Source organism: Lepidochelys olivacea (genome assembly GCF_965140295.1).
Source record: "Lepidochelys olivacea isolate rLepOli2 genome assembly, chromosome: 22".
Lineage (NCBI taxonomy): Eukaryota > Metazoa > Chordata > Testudines > Cheloniidae > Lepidochelys > Lepidochelys olivacea.
Window position 1 is genome coordinate 9,578,924 of NC_140432.1, and position 18,517 is coordinate 9,597,440.

The window sequence follows — 18,517 nt, forward strand, 5'->3', positions numbered from 1 at the left end:
GTCTCAGTTCCCCACCACGGACGTGGGAATAACAGTCTACACTCTAAATAGAATGTAAGAGCCTTGGAGAAGGGACCATCTCTTAGTAGGTGTATGTACAGCACCTAGCACTGTTAGAATATTGTACTGGAGGGGTATAGTTCTGCCCCCTCCTTATCTCCCTCTATGCTCCAGGCCATGGCCAAGGTAAATCCCATATGGATTCTGGTCTGTCAGCGGCTGAGACTACAGACCTGTCTAGTCAGCAGGACGGCAGTGTCGTAGTGCTCTGGGTGACGGTCACTCGCGGGGTTGAAGCTCTGTTGCCAGTTGCAAAAGTTGCGCAGCGTGAGCCCTCCATTATCGGACACTTCCGGCCCGGCCTTCTCATCCTCCACAACCAGCACCTTCACCACCACCAAACTGACGGAGTTCTTCAGGGTAGGGTGCTGGTAGATCCGAGCGGCCACTGACATCAGGGTCAGAATGTGGTTCTGAAAGGAGAAAGGCAGGCGGGCAACCAGAGGGTTAAACCCTTGGGTCCAAAGTATACAGCGTGAAGCCTGCCACTTTCTGTTCCTTCGCAGGGGCCGCTAGTTAGGGTTCTGTTAAGTCCCGGGCACTAGGGATGAAGCAATACAACCTTCCTGACAACTTCTACGGCGTCTAAAGTGGGCACCTAACAAACATCCTTAATACGCTCCATGGGCTGCATTTTCCATTGCCCTGCGCCTTGGGCAGTCGTTTACACCAGCCCAGAGGGGGCGTAAAATTCTTACACCTGTTCTGTACTGGTTTAAATTATAACCAAGGTGCAAGACCAGGGAAAATCAGATCCCCTAGATCGGGGGGGCCAACCTGAGCCTGAGAAGGAGCCAGAATTTATGAATGTACATTGCCAAAGAGCCACAGTAATACGTCAGCAGCCCCCCATCAGCTCCCCCCCCGGCCCCCGCTCCTAGTGCTTCCCGCCCATCGGCGGCCCCGCCGCTCCCCCTCCCTCCCTGCACCTCCTGATCAGCTGTTCCTTGGCATGGAGGAGGCTCTGGGGGGAGGAGCGAGGGCATGGCAGGCTCAGGGGAGGGGGCGGGAAGGGGTGGAGTGGGGGCAGGGGCTGTGGCAGAGTCGGGGGTTGAGCAGCGAGCACCCCCCAGCACACTGGAAAGTTGGCCCCTGTAGCTCCGGCCCTGGATCCGGTGCCTAGACAGGGAGCCGCATATTAACCTCTGAAGAGCCGCGTGTGGCTCTGGAGCCCCAGGTTGGCCGCCCCTGGTGTATCTAGGTGCATCTCAGTCGATGTCGGTATTGCCTTTTGTTATAGCTTGGAGCACTGCCGACCCTCTGTACGGCAAATAACGCACTGCCGTCTGCAGCTGCTCAGGAGAAGGATGTCAATGATCTGAGGGATGTGTCTGTGTCCTCAGTAATAGCGTGAGCCATGCCCTCATTTTCCAGCCCCAGTCCACTAAAGCCAGGAACCAATCAGAATGTAACCACTTTAACTTGACATTTTCCATCTCAGTGCTGTGTATATAACACCCACATGTTCATGTGGTTAGCGGGGTTTGACCCGAGGGCCTTCAGCTCCAAACTACAGGCCTCTGCTAGTTGAGGTATAGCAAAAACTCTCTTAGCTAGCAACAGTAGCAGGTTATTAACCTCTATGTGGACCAGCCTCTAGAGGGGGCATGACACATGCTTTACAAGCATTTTAAAGATACAAAATCTACATTATTGGATGTATGATTGCAGTACGAACATGGGGGAGGGGAGAGCAGAGGTAAAAATCAATGTAATTCTGTTGACTTTAATGGAGCGACGCTAATTTTGACTAGCTGAGGATCTGGCCCCAAGTCTTCACTCTATGGTATGGTGGAGTATTTGCTGGCCTTTACACTCAGCTTCAAATATGTGCTCTTTAAACACATTCTCCACTCCTGAAGGGTGGTCAGCGTTCCTGGCTCGGAGATTCCTGGGAGGTACGAGCACAGCAGGAAATAGGCGAGTTTGTTCCAGCAAGCGCTGAGTGCTGCGGTACTTTAGTCCAAACCGTGTGTGGGCGTTAGGCTCCGGTGTTATTATTTGTGAATGGGATTTGTTCCTATAGCACTTATGAAAGCTGCCAAGCATTCACTCAGGAGTTCCTTCTGCTTGGGCGAACCAGCGAACCAGAGGTTATTGAATACGTCAAACGCTCCAGCAATGTTTAGGTTGATGTAAACATCTTATCGGCGCATTGAAATTCCTCCTCTGTTTGGCACCGTCTCACGGAATCATATTCATGAGAAAAAAATGCAATCATGTCACAACAGCATGAGAACTGGGGAAGAGAAAGCGGCTTCTCTCATCCCAGGCAAATTACACTTTGCGGTCTCAGTGACTTTAGCATAATTATGTAATTAGATTAGAGTCAGACATAAGGACTGAATTCTGCCCTTTCTTACACCTGTGCCAATCCAGAGCCGCTCTGAAGTTAGCAGAACTGCTACAGATTTACACCAGCAGCTGAGACCAGAATTTGGCTCTGTGAGTTTAACAATCTCAGCTGTAGCTGGAGTGAACAGTATCCCGTAGAATGGAACGCGCCAAGTTCTTTGCCTCAGTGGGGAATAAACAGCTCGCAGTGCTCACAGCCTTTCCTGGGCCAGTGATTTGCATGGGAGGAGCAGAAGCACCATTTGTTTAGAAAATTAGTAAGACTCACCAATGCACACATGTAAATCAGTGGCCATGATGGGAGTCTCGCTTGCATCCCAACATTCAGTGGATCGGAAATGTTGTCACAACACGGAGCCTCTGATGTACTTTGCAACGTTCATACATAAATAACGTACAAAATGACTTTCATCCCCAAGGATCCCCAGGCACTTCACAGACTGTGTGTAGAGATCAGTCATTGCTGATAATGCAGCCACTTCTGGGGTGGAATGAGAGAGCTGTTTAACAGCAACATTGAACAGTACCTAAGGGTATGAAGTGAAGAATACCACAATCAACTGAAACTGCAGGGAGCGGCAAGAGTCAGGAGGTGCAACATAATTAAATAAACGGAAGTGTGACTGACACACTGCAGTCAGCGTATCCCTGTTCCTATGAAAAGTGCCACTCCTAATTTGCAAAATGTGGTCAGGAGCTTGGATTTATGTCTCATCTGAAAGATTAATTGGTGCACTGGGGCCGCCTTGAACCAGTGCCATATAAGCAGGACATTCCTAGTTATCTTAAATCATTCTGCAACATGTTATCCTATCACAGAATAGCCATGCGAACAGATGTCTAATTTTAGCAATAGGCACTTTAGTCAAATTCAGTCCATTGTGTTATAGCAGGCACCAGAAGGAGTGAGGGGCACACTCGCTCGACCTGTTTATTCAGACTGGCCAGAATTCCATTATGTGACATACAGCTACAAAGCATAGAGCAGATGCAGCAAAGAATTCACTCTTGAGGCAAGAAACATACACAAGACTGTGCAATGTCCACTGTTACTGTTCCAGGGGAAATGTGGGAATTCTTTGTCTCTGCCTCAAGGTAAAGTCAAAATGGGCACCCTGATAAAGAGGCCACAAAGCTGTGGAATAATGCATCTGAAGAGGACTCCATATTTCACAAGACTAGGGTTGAAATTGGCATAATAGCCTCTAATTTAAAGCAGAAGGCTCCCCGAAGCACTTGAACGCATATGCAAACCATCCAGGGGTTCACATCACCCACCACTGAAATGCAGCTGTCTCTGGGGTGGAATATGGTCACTGCTTAGTAGAATATAGCAATGTTTGGGGGGGTGGGGGATGAGGTAACAAGGGAGACTGGAACCAGAATGAGAATTTTGAAGGGTCTGAAAATAATTACCTATATTGAAATGGCCCAGACACCTGGGTTTACAGCTCAATTCTTGCAAAGAGTGCTATGAGATCTTTTCTGGTCCAAAGATGCAGGATACAGGAGCACGCTGTGGTGGGGTAAGCTGGTTTGGCAGATGGCACAGTGGGGCTTGGGTTAAATTCTTATTTCCTGCCTGTATCTGCAAACATAGAAAAGAACTGGAAGGCAAAGATGGAAAGTGAACTGAACAAACAGCTATTTAGTGTAGATTAAAAGGTCAAATTCACTTGTTCCACCATCTGGTGTCTATTTATACCAGCGCTCGGCCTGGGCAGCGCATTCTGGTTCAGCTGGCCCATGATAGGAACCTGGCTGCTCTTGGGAGAGAAGCAAGTCACCTGCAGAATGTACATTTGACCAGCAGAGCCAGTTCAGAAACACGTTGGAATCTGAGGGGTTCTGCAGAGGCGGATCATTGTGTTTTCTCAGCCAAAGACAACATTTAAAGTTGTTTGATCCTGCTTTTCCACCTTCCTTTCTGCCACCCCTAGCCCTAGGGGCCTCTGTATTAATGAAGAACATCCAGGGTGAGATTTAGCCTCTCTCTGTCGTTGGATCTCCATGGATTTGCCTTCGTGGTGTCCCTGCTGCTGAGGAAGCAGGGTTAGATTTAGGAAAAGGGTGGAATCAAGGCTGAGGAGATCAGATCTGATGAAATTAAAAATCTTGTGAGCCATTTTTGCCACCTTGAACGGAGTTGTGGGATCAGGAGCATTCTTGTGAGATTTCCGCCATCTTGCTCAAAAAAACTGCTCTCGAGATTTCACTCACATCTTTAACTAATGCGAGACAATTGGTCCTTTTCCAGTCCTGGATCTGACCGAGAATTAAAACTGGAGGGGCAGGTTCCAATCTGGGGAGACGAATCTGGATCATTATCAAATTCTCAGGGGAAAGGGAGAGGAATCCTTCCTTTTCACCCAGTGCATTGGTACAGCTGCCTGGGCAGATGCAGCAGGATTTGGCCCATACTGGAATAAAGTGGTAAGTTTCCACTGTTTAATGAAGCCCACGGAAACTTTCCACCTCCCTAGTAGTGGTTGTGGAGTTGTGATTCTCCGCTCATTGCTATTGCGAGAAAACCAAATTCCATCCAATTCCCCCAGAAGGAGAAACAGACGGGGGAACGCATCAGAAAATGCCACTCAATGACCCTCAGTAGCAGACACACCAGACTTAGGAACTTAAGTGGTGCCTCAGTTTCCCTCTGGGAATGATGTTTCTTAATATCCCTAATGAGGCGCTTGAAGATCTATAGCTGACGTACTGCAGAAGCGTAGATATTAATTATTATTAGGTATTATTATGCTCAGGTAGTATTAACAGCTTCTGCTCAGCTGAGTTACAAAGCAAACAAACTGCCTTCCCAGCAAGGAACCCACGTGCCCCATCGGTCACGCCAGCAGCTCTGCAGCTGACTGACATGAAAAGCACGAACCATGACAGATCATGAGACTGCTACTAGTGTACAGCACAACACAGGGCGAAGGAGATAAGATGAGAGATAAGAGCGTAAGTGGTGACGTTTAATTTGATCACATCTAAGGATTCCATGTGACTAAAGAGTCTTGCGAAACGCCTCTCTGCACACTTATTTATCTGAATCTGCACTGTCCTCTGAATATCGTCTGGGTGGGAAGGATAAAAAACTGAATGAAACCACACACACACACACACACCCCTGTTGCTGTAGAGTTGTTTCAGTAGGACACGCATCCATTCAACATGATTTTTTACTGTCGGGTTATTTTTGTAGAACCCCCCCACCACAATTTGATGTGTTATTGTAGGGCCCGCACTGCCATTTGCTATTGGAGGGTCGCTTTTGAAGCCAAACATCCTAACTGGCTGTGATTTTTCTCCTTAGAAGACAGCATTTATTGGAGGGGAAATAAGTGCAGGGCATTCTGTACGCAGACAGGCCCCGGGAAGAAAACAGGTGGTCGTTTTTTAAGACTGATGAGCTCTGAAAAGGACCTTTAAAAGCCACCCCCCACAGTAAGCAATGATTTGATACTATGCAGCCAGTTCCCCAAGCATTTGTCCCTACTGCTGCAAAGCAAAACTCACTCCCTGCTGGGCTGTCAGTGCATTAATCGGTTGGTGCATATGCAGCGTTGAGCCGGGGGACTGGAGTGGAGCTCCTCGGGAGATGGCTCAGCATCAGCTCCTGTTCCATTATGATAAGGGCTAGTGGGAACCAGGAGGACGTTCCAGCCCCAGCTGGAATCCCTGGTGGGTGGGGAGTGGGGCAGCCTCCTCAATGTTTACCAAAGTCGCTGGGAGCTCTTGGGGCTCCTGCCAGGGCCTTGGCTCCTGCCTCTCATGCAATACCTCCTTCTGCAGTTTGATGGCCGAGCCAGAAATTTCCTAGCACAAAGCCAGGCTGCAGCCAAAGTAAGTTGTGGGCAGTACGGGGGCAGGAGGCAAAGTGAACCCTGGCCAGTCCTCCTGTTTGCTGCCCTGCTCATATTCCTCTCGGCCCTCTTTCTCTCCAGCTCCTCTCCTCCCTCTTTTGTTTGTTCCTTCACATGCTTTCCCCTTTCCCTTTCCTCCTCTGCCCCATCTTTTCCTTTCCTTCATCTGTTTCTAGTCCTTTCTTTCCCCCCCTCTTCAGCAGCTGTGTCTCTCCTCCCTCCTTTCCTACTCTCTCTCTCTTCCTCCCACTCTCCTTTCCTTCCCTCCTCGCTGAATGTTCCATGCTTAAGGAGTTGGGGATCTCCGATGTTCTTATCCTCTGCTCAGAATGTGCTCTTCATACACCCCCCACCCGTAACCTGACCTAGTGCCCTAGGGGAGGTGGCTCATCGTCAGTACAGCTGGGCCTGGAATCCAACCTGCTTTCCTTCTCCTTTGAGATGACAGCATTTCAGTCACCACGGCCCTTTCCTGATCAGCTGACCCACCGCCCATCGCTGCAAGGTCAGAAAAATATCATTATCCCCATTTTACAGGTGGGCAAACAGAGGCACAGGAGGGTTAAAGTGACTTGGCCAAGGGGACACAGCTTGATAGCGACAGAGCTAGGAATAGAACTCAGTCTTACTGACTCCAAAGTTCCTTGCTCTCACTACAAGAACGCACTCCATCCCAGAAGTAGAACCCAGGAATCCTGATGTCTCGTCCCATCTTCTAACCTGCTAGACACACCAGATCGGAGAGATGACGCAATGTCTGTTTTCTGATGGAGCTTTGGACAGGCGCACAGCCACGTTTGTTTAGCCTTTTGCCATCCCTGTAATTATTCCAGGGTAGGTTGTTTTCTCAGCATGTGGGAGTTATGCACAGATCCTTAGGCATGAGACGCAGAGTAATAACAATGATCTCTTACACTGTGCCTTTCATACCAAAGTGCTTTATAATCAACAGTCATTTTGCCAGCAGCCACCTCTGGGGTCAGCTGTGGCAGCTGTTTAACATTATGCTGCAGTTCAGGAAAGGAAGTGGAGAAGATTCCCACATCCAGTGGGCAGAAATTGAGGGGGGGAAAATGTATTGGCCCCCTCTGGATTATGCCTCTTAAGCTCTTTGCTCAACCTTGTCCTGGACTTCTTGAACCCAGAGTTCAGGCTGCCAAAGTTATCCCACTTCCATGTGCAAGATAAACTCCAGCCAGGAGCCCTGGAGCACAAAGGCCAATGCATTGATGTGCTCAGCCACCCACTTCTCTTGCTCTTCGCCTTCCTCCAGGGCTGCAGTGAAAAGCAGCCGGAAACAGCCCGTGTTAATTGAATCTTCAGAGATGGCCCCCATGGATTGCAGAATGCCCACTTTCTCCAGAAATCAGATAAGGAGGGCTGGCTCCCTTTGTCAAGGGATTAATTGAACTCTATTGTGCAAACTGTGAAAAATCCTGGCATAAGCCTAGGAGAGAGAGCCGGAACAAGGCGATCTTAGCTCCATCTCAATCACATCTGGAGCCATCTGCTGTCCCGGCCAGAGAGCACAGAGTGGCAGAAAGGCAGCAAAGCAAATATCCGTTTCCTCCTCGGAGAGCTGCGACTGTCCACCTGCATCAGATGGAAGCCCAGGGTGACATTTTCAAATCCACCTGGGGTTCAGACATCTAGTTCCCATTGGAATCAGCAGGAACTGTGCATCTCATTCCCCTAGGAGACTTCGGAAATTTCACCCTGGGACTTTATGGGACACAGAAAATTCATCTGAGCTGGAATAGCCACTTGGTAGACGAGAACTGCTAGAAGCAACTCTACCAGCAAGATCTGGTTGGGTTTAGCTCACCTGCAAGGTCACTTTGCGGGACAGTTTGCCTATGTAGGAGGCTGTGCCCTGCTTGTCTGCAATAGATGGGACTTTGACTGTAACCTGATGCAATACAGCCTTGCTCCACAAACTCGATCCAGCAGTTTAGCTACTGGCTGTTCTCAAAGGACCCAGATTGTAACAGGCCCAACAGAGCTCGAGCGCAGACCCCAACTGTATGGAAGAAACACTACAGTCAACGGTAGATCTTATGACTTACTCAGAGCTGCTGATTTTATCACGAGTCTTATGATATTTGGTGCTTTTTCTTCAAGCCCCAGCTGCTGGAGTCAGGGGATACCCAGAGAGTCCCAGTTTTCTTTGACAAGAACAAAGGAAGAGTCTAGCCCTTGTGGTTAGAGAGAAAAGCTTGAAGACATGACCCCAGTGCACCCTGAAGGCTCAGAGACCAGATGGCAAAGAAAAAGGACCCAACATTTATTATTGTTTGAAATTTCATGATTTTTAAGATCAAACTCATGATTGTGGAATGCTTGGGGTTGGCAACACTGTGCCCACAGCCAAAGCCCTTACTCCTACCTGGTGGGCTGAGGTCACTCTCAAGTGAACTGAGCACGTTGCTCAGGAGATTTGCATCTGAGCCCTGACTCTGGCACTGACTGGCTGTGCTGCCTTAAGCAAGTCAAAGAGACCCCATTTTCAAACACACCCCTTGCTTTGGGTGCCTAACTCCATACCCCCAGGCCCCATAGAAGTCATCGGCAATTGTGGGTGCTCAGCATCTCTGAAATAATTAGGCCCGAGTCCTTTCCATGCCTCAGTTTCCTCAACTGTTAAAAAAAAAAGCCCTATGGTGCTAATGATGTTCACCCACTTTTGTAAAGCACTGTGGGGTCTCTGGAGGAGACGTGCAGAGCATTGTGTGCATAGCGCGGGTATTTACATTTATCACTGTAGAATCTAGGCACCGTTCATCACTAACACCCTCTTGCGAAGGTCTGAGCGCTCCCAAGGCCTGCTGAGTGGAGAGTGCTCAGCACCTCTCAGGAACATGCCCATAGGTGCAACAACAAATGCCCACTGGAATAATCTGATTCAGAGAAGTGATGAGAAACAGAAAGCCTTAGGGCCCGGTTCTGTCGTCACCTCCCCGACTGATGTCAGCACAGTTATTCCTGATTTACACCAGTGTGAAGAGGGAGCAGAATCAGACCCTTGCTGTCTGAGTTAGGCTAACTGCTGAGCTACTTGAGGAAGAATGGAGCAAATGGAATGGAATGAATAAAAGCAAATCATTGATAGAACTTCCTTAATAGCAGCATAAAATTGATTATAACTTACACTGCTCTGACTCCCCCATTTCCTCTTATGTATATCCCACGCCTGATCTGTTTCAGCTTATGTAAGAAAATAGCTTCTTACTATAAACAATGCTTTTGACCTTTAATAAATATTTGGTCATGAAAGTGTTGTTACGGGAAGAAAAGTAACTATGTAAATATGGTCCCTTCTGTCTCAACAAGTTTTGCTCGCTGTGCATCTTCCAGTCAGATGTGCTGCTCCCACTGATGCAAACAAGTGTGCATTCCCACCAGCTCAGCAGGGCCAGTTCAGCTAAGGGAGTGTGAGCTGGATTCTGATCCGCCTCTTGGATTGCCAGCTGAAGCTCAGAACTCTTGTCGCTGATCACGCAAGAAGCCGAAATAGACCAGGTGAGTTGGGCCATTTTGAATAACTGCCCTGACGTGTGTAAACTCAGCACTAGAACGGATTGGCATTTTTTTTTCAAATGTCAGGTTTTTTTAATCTTTTTTTTCAGCCAGGAAAAAAAAATTGACCCTCCCCACCTGCCCAAAATAAACACCTTGAAAATGATATTTCCCTCCCCTGCACCTTTTGGGATTAAGCAGAGAAATCAGTAGGAAGGGGAAGAGGGTGGGGCAGGATGGGGAACCGAATGCGGATTACTAGGATATTCCCTACCCAAGATGCTCCTCTGAGTTACGCCTCTAAATCCTGAAGAACTCCCCTGAAATCAGTTCAATCTTGCTTTTGTGAAAGATGATGAGCCAGAATCCAACCTCAGTTGCAGAAAATGGAGTTACTCCATTTTCCCCCTGAGAAGCCCTAAAGTTTATGCTCCCTTCCCTCTACACAGCTTGGTAACTTCCAAGAGTGGATCGGGAGAGGGCCCCTCCACCCTTCTACACACTGTCCTGCGATCTCTTGGCTGATAAGCAGCCTGTTTACATGGCCCTCAGGTGGCATCACGTTCCTTTAAACCACAGTAACTGGCTTCTGGATTTGTCCCATAGCTACATCCTTGGCATGTCAGCATCTCATCGGTTCTAAGTGCAGCTCAGTGGCCGGGGTGCCATTGAGAGCTGCCTAGTGAGAGCTCGATCACATAAACCCAGCAAGATCAGTTATTCGGTCAGAGATCTGTTGATTTCATCAGTGTGTCCGTAGACAGCTATGAGCAGCTTCAATAACCAGCTGAGGACAAATCCTGAAAACCCTACTGCTGTTTTCAAGCCACTTGGTGCCCATTTGAAAGCACAAATAGGACATGGAAGATGCAAAACCTCATTATTACCACTATGGTCTGCACTGATGGCCCCTCTAAGGGCTGGGACCAGAAATGCAATGGTGGGGTGACATTCTTCTCCAAGACCAAGTTTTTTGATATGGGCCCAAAACATCAGGTTCTCGCATTCCAAACTCTCACTGACTTTGTCTGGTGAAGAACTGAGGAAACCAGTTAGGACCTTAGGATTTGAGTCACAATGTTGCATCTAATAGGACTTGATCTACTGCTATTTTGAGTGTAAGCTCTTTGGGGCAGGGACTTTGTGTTTCTCAAAGCACTGAGCATCCTACGAGTATTATATAAACAACAAGAAACAAGGGCCAAAACCGGAGTGTTGCTGAGCACCCACAAGTCCCATTGAAGTCAGTGGGAGTTGGAATGCTCAGCACACCTCAGGATCAGGCCCACACGTGCTGGAACAATTTGTATAGTGGGGGTGCTGAGAGCCATTGAACCAAACTGTAAACCCTGGATATGATGGAAAGCACTTCCAGCCAGGGGGTGCAGCAGGCCCTCCCTCCAGCACCTGTGATCAGATCTCAACTGAAGAGAGCAGGAATGAGAATGTGCCCCACTGGGGAGAACATGAGGGGGAGCCTTTGGGAAAGGGTCAGACCCCACCTTAATCCTGCTGGCTGCTTGCTTACTTCAGGCAAAATGCAGCACATGGGTTTCATCTGGTTAAAATTTACCCACCCCCATATCCCATTGCTTTAATGTGAGCTCCGTACCTAGAACTACTGCAGAGTCAGGCCTTGTCTCGTCTCTTGCACATCCTCCACTTGCATGTGCTCCCCAGTATGTACACACACACACACTGTACACACACGTACACACACAGAGGCTGCTTAGGGACCATTCACCATTTAGTATCAACTGCTGCTATCCTACAGACTTTACTGTTTAAGACACTGGTGCCAGTCTCTTGCACCGTCTGTCACTTTAGTACCTAGAAGCACGAGTGGGTCACTCAAACCACGCGATGACAAACCTAGAATCGGTCTGGCCTTCAGTGCCAGATCCACCCTCTGCTACAGAATACACGCCACCCAAACAACGGCAAATACCTGCACAAGCAGGTGGCAGGGTAATACACGGAGAGGTGTGGATTCCACTTGGTGCCAGTGATGGCTGGGGTATATTTGCCTTTGAGGCATGGTCTCCTTTCCCCCTACACTTGGGCAAGTCATGTCCCTCTGTGTGCCTCAGTTTCCCCATCTGTAAAAAAGGGGAGAGTGATACTGACCTCCCTGGCAAAAAATATCTTTGAGATCTGCAGATAAAAAGCACTATAAGACCTAGGGACTGCTGTTATTATTACACTAATAGAAGTTATACAGGGATTTCCTGGGGTAGATTGTGTTCTGCTGTCGAAATGTGCCCTATGCCCCCACACAAGAGCCGGTGGATTTCATGCTTACACTTGTACGACTGCTTCTGGTGCATCTGATGGCTGAGAAGGTGGATAGAAGTTGGGTTTGGGCAGAGACTATAGGCCAAGGGCTTTACAAGTGACAGTGCTGGTGACAGGGGCCCAGACTGACAGCCCTGGAGACAGACACTCTGTCCATAGAGCAGGCTTGGCAGGTATGCACCTTGCCAGAGAGCATCAGTCCTGAGCTGGAGGGTGAGAAGGGAGATCCGCCTCCCCAGCCCACCCAGTCCTTTGCCTCTCCATTCAGACTGAACACAGGGGACAACCAGTGCCATCGGTATCATGCTATGGACACGTGAGACCTGGACTTGTACCGGGCCAAGGACACCTCTTTTACCATAGAAGAGAGAATGTTTTCCAGGGCAGGAGCATGGGGAAGAGTCTGTTTGCCTTGTGGCATGAGTGTGTTCGTGTGCAGGGAGGGTCTGTGCTAACTGATAGTGGGTGGCTAACCCCAAGCAGGCTGGTGCATTGTTCAGCTGCGGCTTGCATTACTCCCTGTGCTAAAGCTGCAAGAGGCAATTCAGTTAATCCCCTTTGCAGCAGAGCACTTTCCCGATATATCCAAGGGACAGTTCTGCCCCTCTCCCCTCATCCTCCCCTCCAAACCCTGTCCTCAGACCCAGGTGAAAAAGTAGCACTTTCTCCTTGGTGAGATGCAGGCCCAGACACGGATCACTGAGGTCCCTTCCAACCCTGATATTCTATGATTCTATGATTCACTCCGTTGGCCAGAAACACTTCCTTCACCTCCTGCTACAACCGCGTTTCCTACTTCCCCGGCTAGCTCTGTAGCAACATGAAAGGCACTAGCCTTAGCTAGTATATGTGTTGTGTACATACAGTGAAGGCAGAGGGCAAATCCATCTACTCAGCTGCTCAGAACAGTCTCCAGAGTTTTCCTTTCAGGCTGAAACGGCACCATTTGTCAGCTCAAGAGTGCAAGACACTTTCTGAAAGCTTCATCAAAACCCATGCAGCTATCTTTGAATGACTCAGATAGGGAAAATACTATTACCCTGGTTAAAACACCCCAGATCATCGTATGGTCATTTGTGTGTGTGTGAACGCATAAACATTGCTTAACAATAGCTGAGTTTTAAAATGTGTCACACTTGGGATGTAGCTGGACCTCAGTGAGGGATCATGTGATCATGCAAGTGATCATGCTCATTACAGGTTTGAAAGCCCACCTTACAGATGCTGTAGATGCCCAGGCATAACCGGGGCTGGGAATGGGCAACAGGGGATGGATCACTTGATGATTCCCTGTTCTGTTCATTCCCTCTGGGGCACCTGGCACTGGCCACTGTCGGAAGACAGGACACTGGGCTAGATGGACCATTGGTCTGACCCAGTCTGGCCGTTCTTATGGTCACCTTCAAGAATCATCTCTTTCATTTTATATCTATGTTATAAACTCACGCTTCAGTGACACTTAGGATCGGAAAGCACTTTGGGAACATTAGTTAACTAGCCTTATGTCAAAAGCACAGAGAATTTAATGGAAGACAATACACTTGTTTGGAGGGGGGAAGAGGGACCATGTTATAGTCTCTCATAGAAATATATCCCTGCTACAAAATTCAGCCAGGTGGGGCCAAGACCCTATAGAAAGGTGCTGGGGTTTTTAGACCGATTTCTATAGCAACCCATTACTTGTCTGATCATAGGATGTTTCCATACAGGTAAGCGTCACAACCGCCCTGGGAGCCAGGGCACTGGCCATGTTTAGAAACGCCTGCGGTCACCAGAGGGTGAATTCAGGTCTCTCCCTCCCGCCCTGCCACCCATTCAGGGTACCCAGAGAGGGACAAGCCGCAGAGCCTTTGCAAAGCAAGCTCGTGGACAATCACCAGCAGCTCCCAAACCGGAACCCCGCAGGCTCACCCCTGAGCGCAGGGCATTTCTTCTGGGTGGATGCAAGTGTGGAGACAGGACCGAGAAGCCTCTAGCCCTTGGGCGCAGCGCTAACCCTGGGGCTTGGTTTCTGGGCTGAGACAGCAGGTCTCCTCGGAAGCTCCGCTCCCTCCAGGGGGAGCCAATAGGTCGGGTTCCTGGGGAGGCAGCTCCTCGCCCTGTGAGCGTGGATGCTCCCCAGTGGGGCTCAGCCCCGGATCTCTGATTGGGAAGGTCCCCCCCCACCCCAGGAACCAGAGATGCTCATCGCAAGGGGCTGGATGCTGCCCCCTCTCATTCCACACGCGTGGAGGGTGGAGAGGGACCTGCCAGGTGCTGGAGGGGGCTCGGGGGGCGGGAAGCACCGTCTTACCTTCAGCTCTTCCCCGTAGAACCGGACCATGGACGCGTCAGCCACCAGCAGCGTCTCCACGAAGCGGGCCGCGGACACGAAGCGCTTGGCGCGGCGGCCGGCCCCCAGGGGCAGCTCGCTCCCGGGCGCGGGCGGCGCGGGCCCCCCCCGGCCCCTCCGCTGGAGCCGGTGCGGCTGCCGCAGCGGCTCGGCGCCCCCGCGGGCCGCGGGCTGGACGAGGTATTCGTCCCCGTCCACCAGGAAGGAGCCGCGGATGCCCCGGCACAGGCTCACGGCCGCCAGCGAGCCGGGCTGCGAGTTGACGGTCCCGGAGTAGAAGCATCGCCGCAGCCCGGCCTCGCCGCCCTCGGCCCGCGGGCCCCGCCGGCCCAGGCGCTGGATCGTCAGCCCGGGGGCGAGGAAGCGGGCATCGGGCGCCAGCTGCAGCACGAAGTCCCGGCGGAAGGCGGAGAGGCAGAAGGAGACCCGCTCTCCGCCCCGCGGGTCTGGGATCCGCACGGGCACCACCTCCTGGGAGTCCCCGGGCGGGCTGGGCAGCGCCCGGGCAGCCCCCAGCAGCAGCAGCAGGAGGGGGCAGGCAGGTGCCCGCCTGCCAGGCACGGGCGGCTCCCGACGGGAAAGGGGCATGGTGGGACCGGACAAGTGCGACGGGAGACCCAAGTGCCGCCCCCCGGCAGGGCAGGGCAGGGCAGGGCAGGGCGAGCTCCGCAAGCCGGCGTGGGACCGGCGCTGGGGCGTGAAGCCAGATGCAATAGAAGAGGGAGAGGTTCACGCCGGCTGGTTTAATTACCAGCAAGCGGGAGAGATGGAGAAAACTCCGCTTCCCTCCGGAGCCCGGGCTGGGGGCTCCCTGCACCTTTGCAAGCCAAACACCCAGCAGCCGCCAGTCAGCTGGCTGCTTGGGCAAGGTGCTGAGGCGGAGGGGGGCTTGGGGAAGGGGCTTCTCACTCTCTCTAAGAGTTTGCTTCCCTCCTGTCTTCCCCAGGCGCTTCTGGCCGAGCTCGCCTGGAGCAGCCCCTCCAAAGCCTTTGCAGCCCCAAAGCGGGCTGCCGACTCCTCGGTATTTATACTTTCTTCCCCCTGCTTTGACATAAGAGGTTTATTTTTGATCTCGCACTATTCCACTTCCCCCTCCCCTGGGACCCGGAGAAGCAGGAGGAGGAGAAGTGAAAAAGGGAAAGAAAAAAAAAAGTTTTGGATGGAAGTGGAGGCCAATCAGGAGCCAGAAGGGCCCGCCTCTCCTGTTTAAGTGTCAACTCCAGCATTCCCCCCGACCCGTTTACTCGCTCCGGATTAACTCCTTCAGCCCAGCCTCTGCCGAGATCAAAGAGCCCGCTCTCACAGCAAGAAGCCTCTGGATTTCAGGGGAGTTAGTCCTGATTTACACGGAGACCAGACGCAGACCCTCCTTCTCCCCAGCTTACACCCGTTTCACCCCCACTGATTCCAGAGGACTTGCTCCTGATTGCCATGGCAGAGTCCGACCCCTGGGGACTGAAGCGGCGCCCACCGATTCCAGGGAGACCCTCCGAGAGCAGAGTCAGCCCCTTACCTTTCAGACAGCATTGTCGCCAGGGCTGAAAGCAAACCTTCTGCATCCAGTTTTTCCTCTGCAGTCCACACTATCCCCCCCATATCAACCAGCGCAAATGCACCCTGTGGTCCAGAAGCAAATGCGGTCACACAGGGAGTGCGGACTCTGAACAGAACTTCCCCCAAGCAGCTGGATGCTGAGGGTTTGAACGAAGCTGTTTTCCTAAAGCCAAAATAAAGCACCAGGCTTTATGGACTCGCCAGTAAAGCAGATTCCTAGTGTTTGCCTATGAGAATAAAATGACCCAAACAACACTGTTCCTTCCCCATTTTTTTTTTTTTGTGTGTGTGTGTGGTGTGCGCGTGATGGGGGGAATTCCTGAAACTATCCCATCTCATGATTTAGAGAAATAGAAACCACAGCTAGCTTGCTACCGGAGTGTCTTTCCAGGGAGTGGGATTCCTAGAGCTGGAAGCAGACCCAGGAAAATCACCTGTTGGCAGGTGCTCAGCAAGGAGAAAGCAGAACACAGCTCCAACAGAAAGCAGATGTTCTTGGCTGGGAAAGTTTTTAGAACCATGGAGCAGCTGTTGTGAAGGGGAGAGGGAAATCACCCCTTTGATAGATTGTTTCTTACCTCCTAAGCGCCCTTTCCCACTTGCCCCAAGAGACACCAAAGCTTTGCATTTTGCTCCAGACCCCATTAAAAATCCTATGGAACGTCATCACTGGTGCTGCTTCTGCAGACAGCCCTATGGAAAGGGGCCTCACTTTGCAAAGCCCACCCTCAGGTCTCAGGAGCCGCCGTGGAGTTGCAGGTGCTCAGGATTGGGCCAAAACTTCCTTTCCCTTCCAGTGCATGAAAGCCCAGAGATCAGCCAATCTAACCTGTGTTTTAAATCTTTTGAAAGATTCCTTAAAGAATCCTTAAAACATTTGAAAGGCTAATGCAGCATTTTGAAGCTCTAGACACCAGGAAATCTAGTTTATGGCCAAGACTTGCGGGGGTGGGGCAGGATCACGGTTTACAGGCTATTTTCCCTCCACAAATGTCTTAGTATGGGGAGTATTTACATCCGCCCCTCTCTCTGATGGTCTCTATTTAAAAACCAAGTCTCTACCTATATAGTAAACACACAGCAGTGTCTCCAAATAGAGTGCTACCCAGGGCCAAGTTTCTAATTACTGCTTGTCTTTTTAAAGAGAGCTGTAAAAACAACATGGTGGGAATCCATCTGTGACCTCTCTCTCAGTGGCTCAGTATCAAACGTGCTCAGTTTACAAATAATGGTTCCCCCCCACCCCGCCAACTCACTGTGGGATCTGAAAGTCAAGCTGGGGCCTCTCTCACCCACCCACCAGCATCTATAATAAGGAGGCTGCTCTTGGCTCTTAGCTGCTAATCCCGTTGCTTAGGACGCATGAGCTAGAATGGACTCCTGTACACTCTCTCTGTGCTTCGTAGGGGACAGAGGCCTAAGACGTACTGTATATTTATTTTGTAATTAAAGCCTGCAGATAGGACTCTGCTGCACATGGCTTGGTGGTGTAAGATGAGGCCATTTTTCCCATAGTGATTTTTCTGGAAGAATGTCACTTTCAGCATCACTTCACATTGTGAACTTTTCTTAAAGTAACCCAAAAAATAGCAATCGTGACATGGCCCTTCTGTAGTGTCTTTCCTCCAAGAACCTCAGCACACTGATGACTAGAGCCTCACAATCCCCTGTCCTGTGAGGTTGATATTATCATCCCCCTTTAAAAGATGGGGAAACTGAGGCACAGATAGATGACATCTGACAGGGTCATGCAGAGAGTCAATGAATGGAACCCAGGAATCCTGACTGATTCCTTTTCTTTAATGATATGCCATCCTTCTCATCAACTCTCACTGCCCTAGCATCCAGCCCTATAATGTGAGCAGAAACAAATCCGACTAGGGTTTGGTAAAAGGGAATCTGGAGGTAACAGGTTATAAATTATGACCACAACAAGCTTGACTATGGCAGTAACATCTTCACAAGGCACAGGGGACACATCTTTCCAATACAACACAACTCATTTCTTATCCTCCCCTTCCACAGCCATGCCTTTGACCTATGAGGACACATTTATATCTTAGATTTTAGGCAGCCCTGGTTTTCATTAGTGGTTTTGTCTGCAAACAGTAGCTCGTAGTTTCTTGTAGCTGATACAAGTCTCTCAGGACTTGTTAAAATCAGTTCTAAGGAGTGCTTTGGGATAACATAACCAAACCTGGTTTTCACCTCTGGCTTCAGGCACTGTCCTTTCACAGATCTGAGGAGCAGATAAAAAAAAAAAAAGAACCCACTGACTTCTCTGGAGTATTTGTTTCTCTTTGTAACCCTTTCAGATCCACTTTACAAACCACCAACAGAGAACAGGAATTTATGGTTCAATGCCCGTGACACTGAAGTCAGTAGCAAAGCTCCCTTTGATTTCAATGGGAGTAGGATTGGGACTTTAATTTCCATGGGAGGGGCTGAGCATATAAAAGCATCTAATTAATAATCAATGTGAATTTAAAGCCCCTTTGATCAAATTGTTTGCAAACTCTTTCCCCTTCCCCTCTCCAAA

The 18,517-nt window shown here is 50.1% G+C and overlaps 1 protein-coding gene across 1 annotated transcript in view; it reads right to left on the bottom strand.

Annotated features, from left to right (window-relative positions):
* ADAMTS8 (ADAM metallopeptidase with thrombospondin type 1 motif 8) overlaps positions 1-16,203 on the bottom strand; it is a 31,651-nt gene extending 15,448 nt beyond the window's left edge. The window contains exons 1-2 of the mRNA XM_084611937.1: positions 14,386-16,203; positions 234-473 (exon numbers count right to left, since the gene is read on the bottom strand). Coding sequence (XP_084468063.1) covers positions 234-473; positions 14,386-15,012 — 867 coding nt within the window. The 5' untranslated portion in view covers positions 15,013-16,203. The remainder of the gene's footprint in view (positions 1-233; positions 474-14,385) is intronic.
* Positions 16,204-18,517: the final 2,314 nt, after the last annotated feature.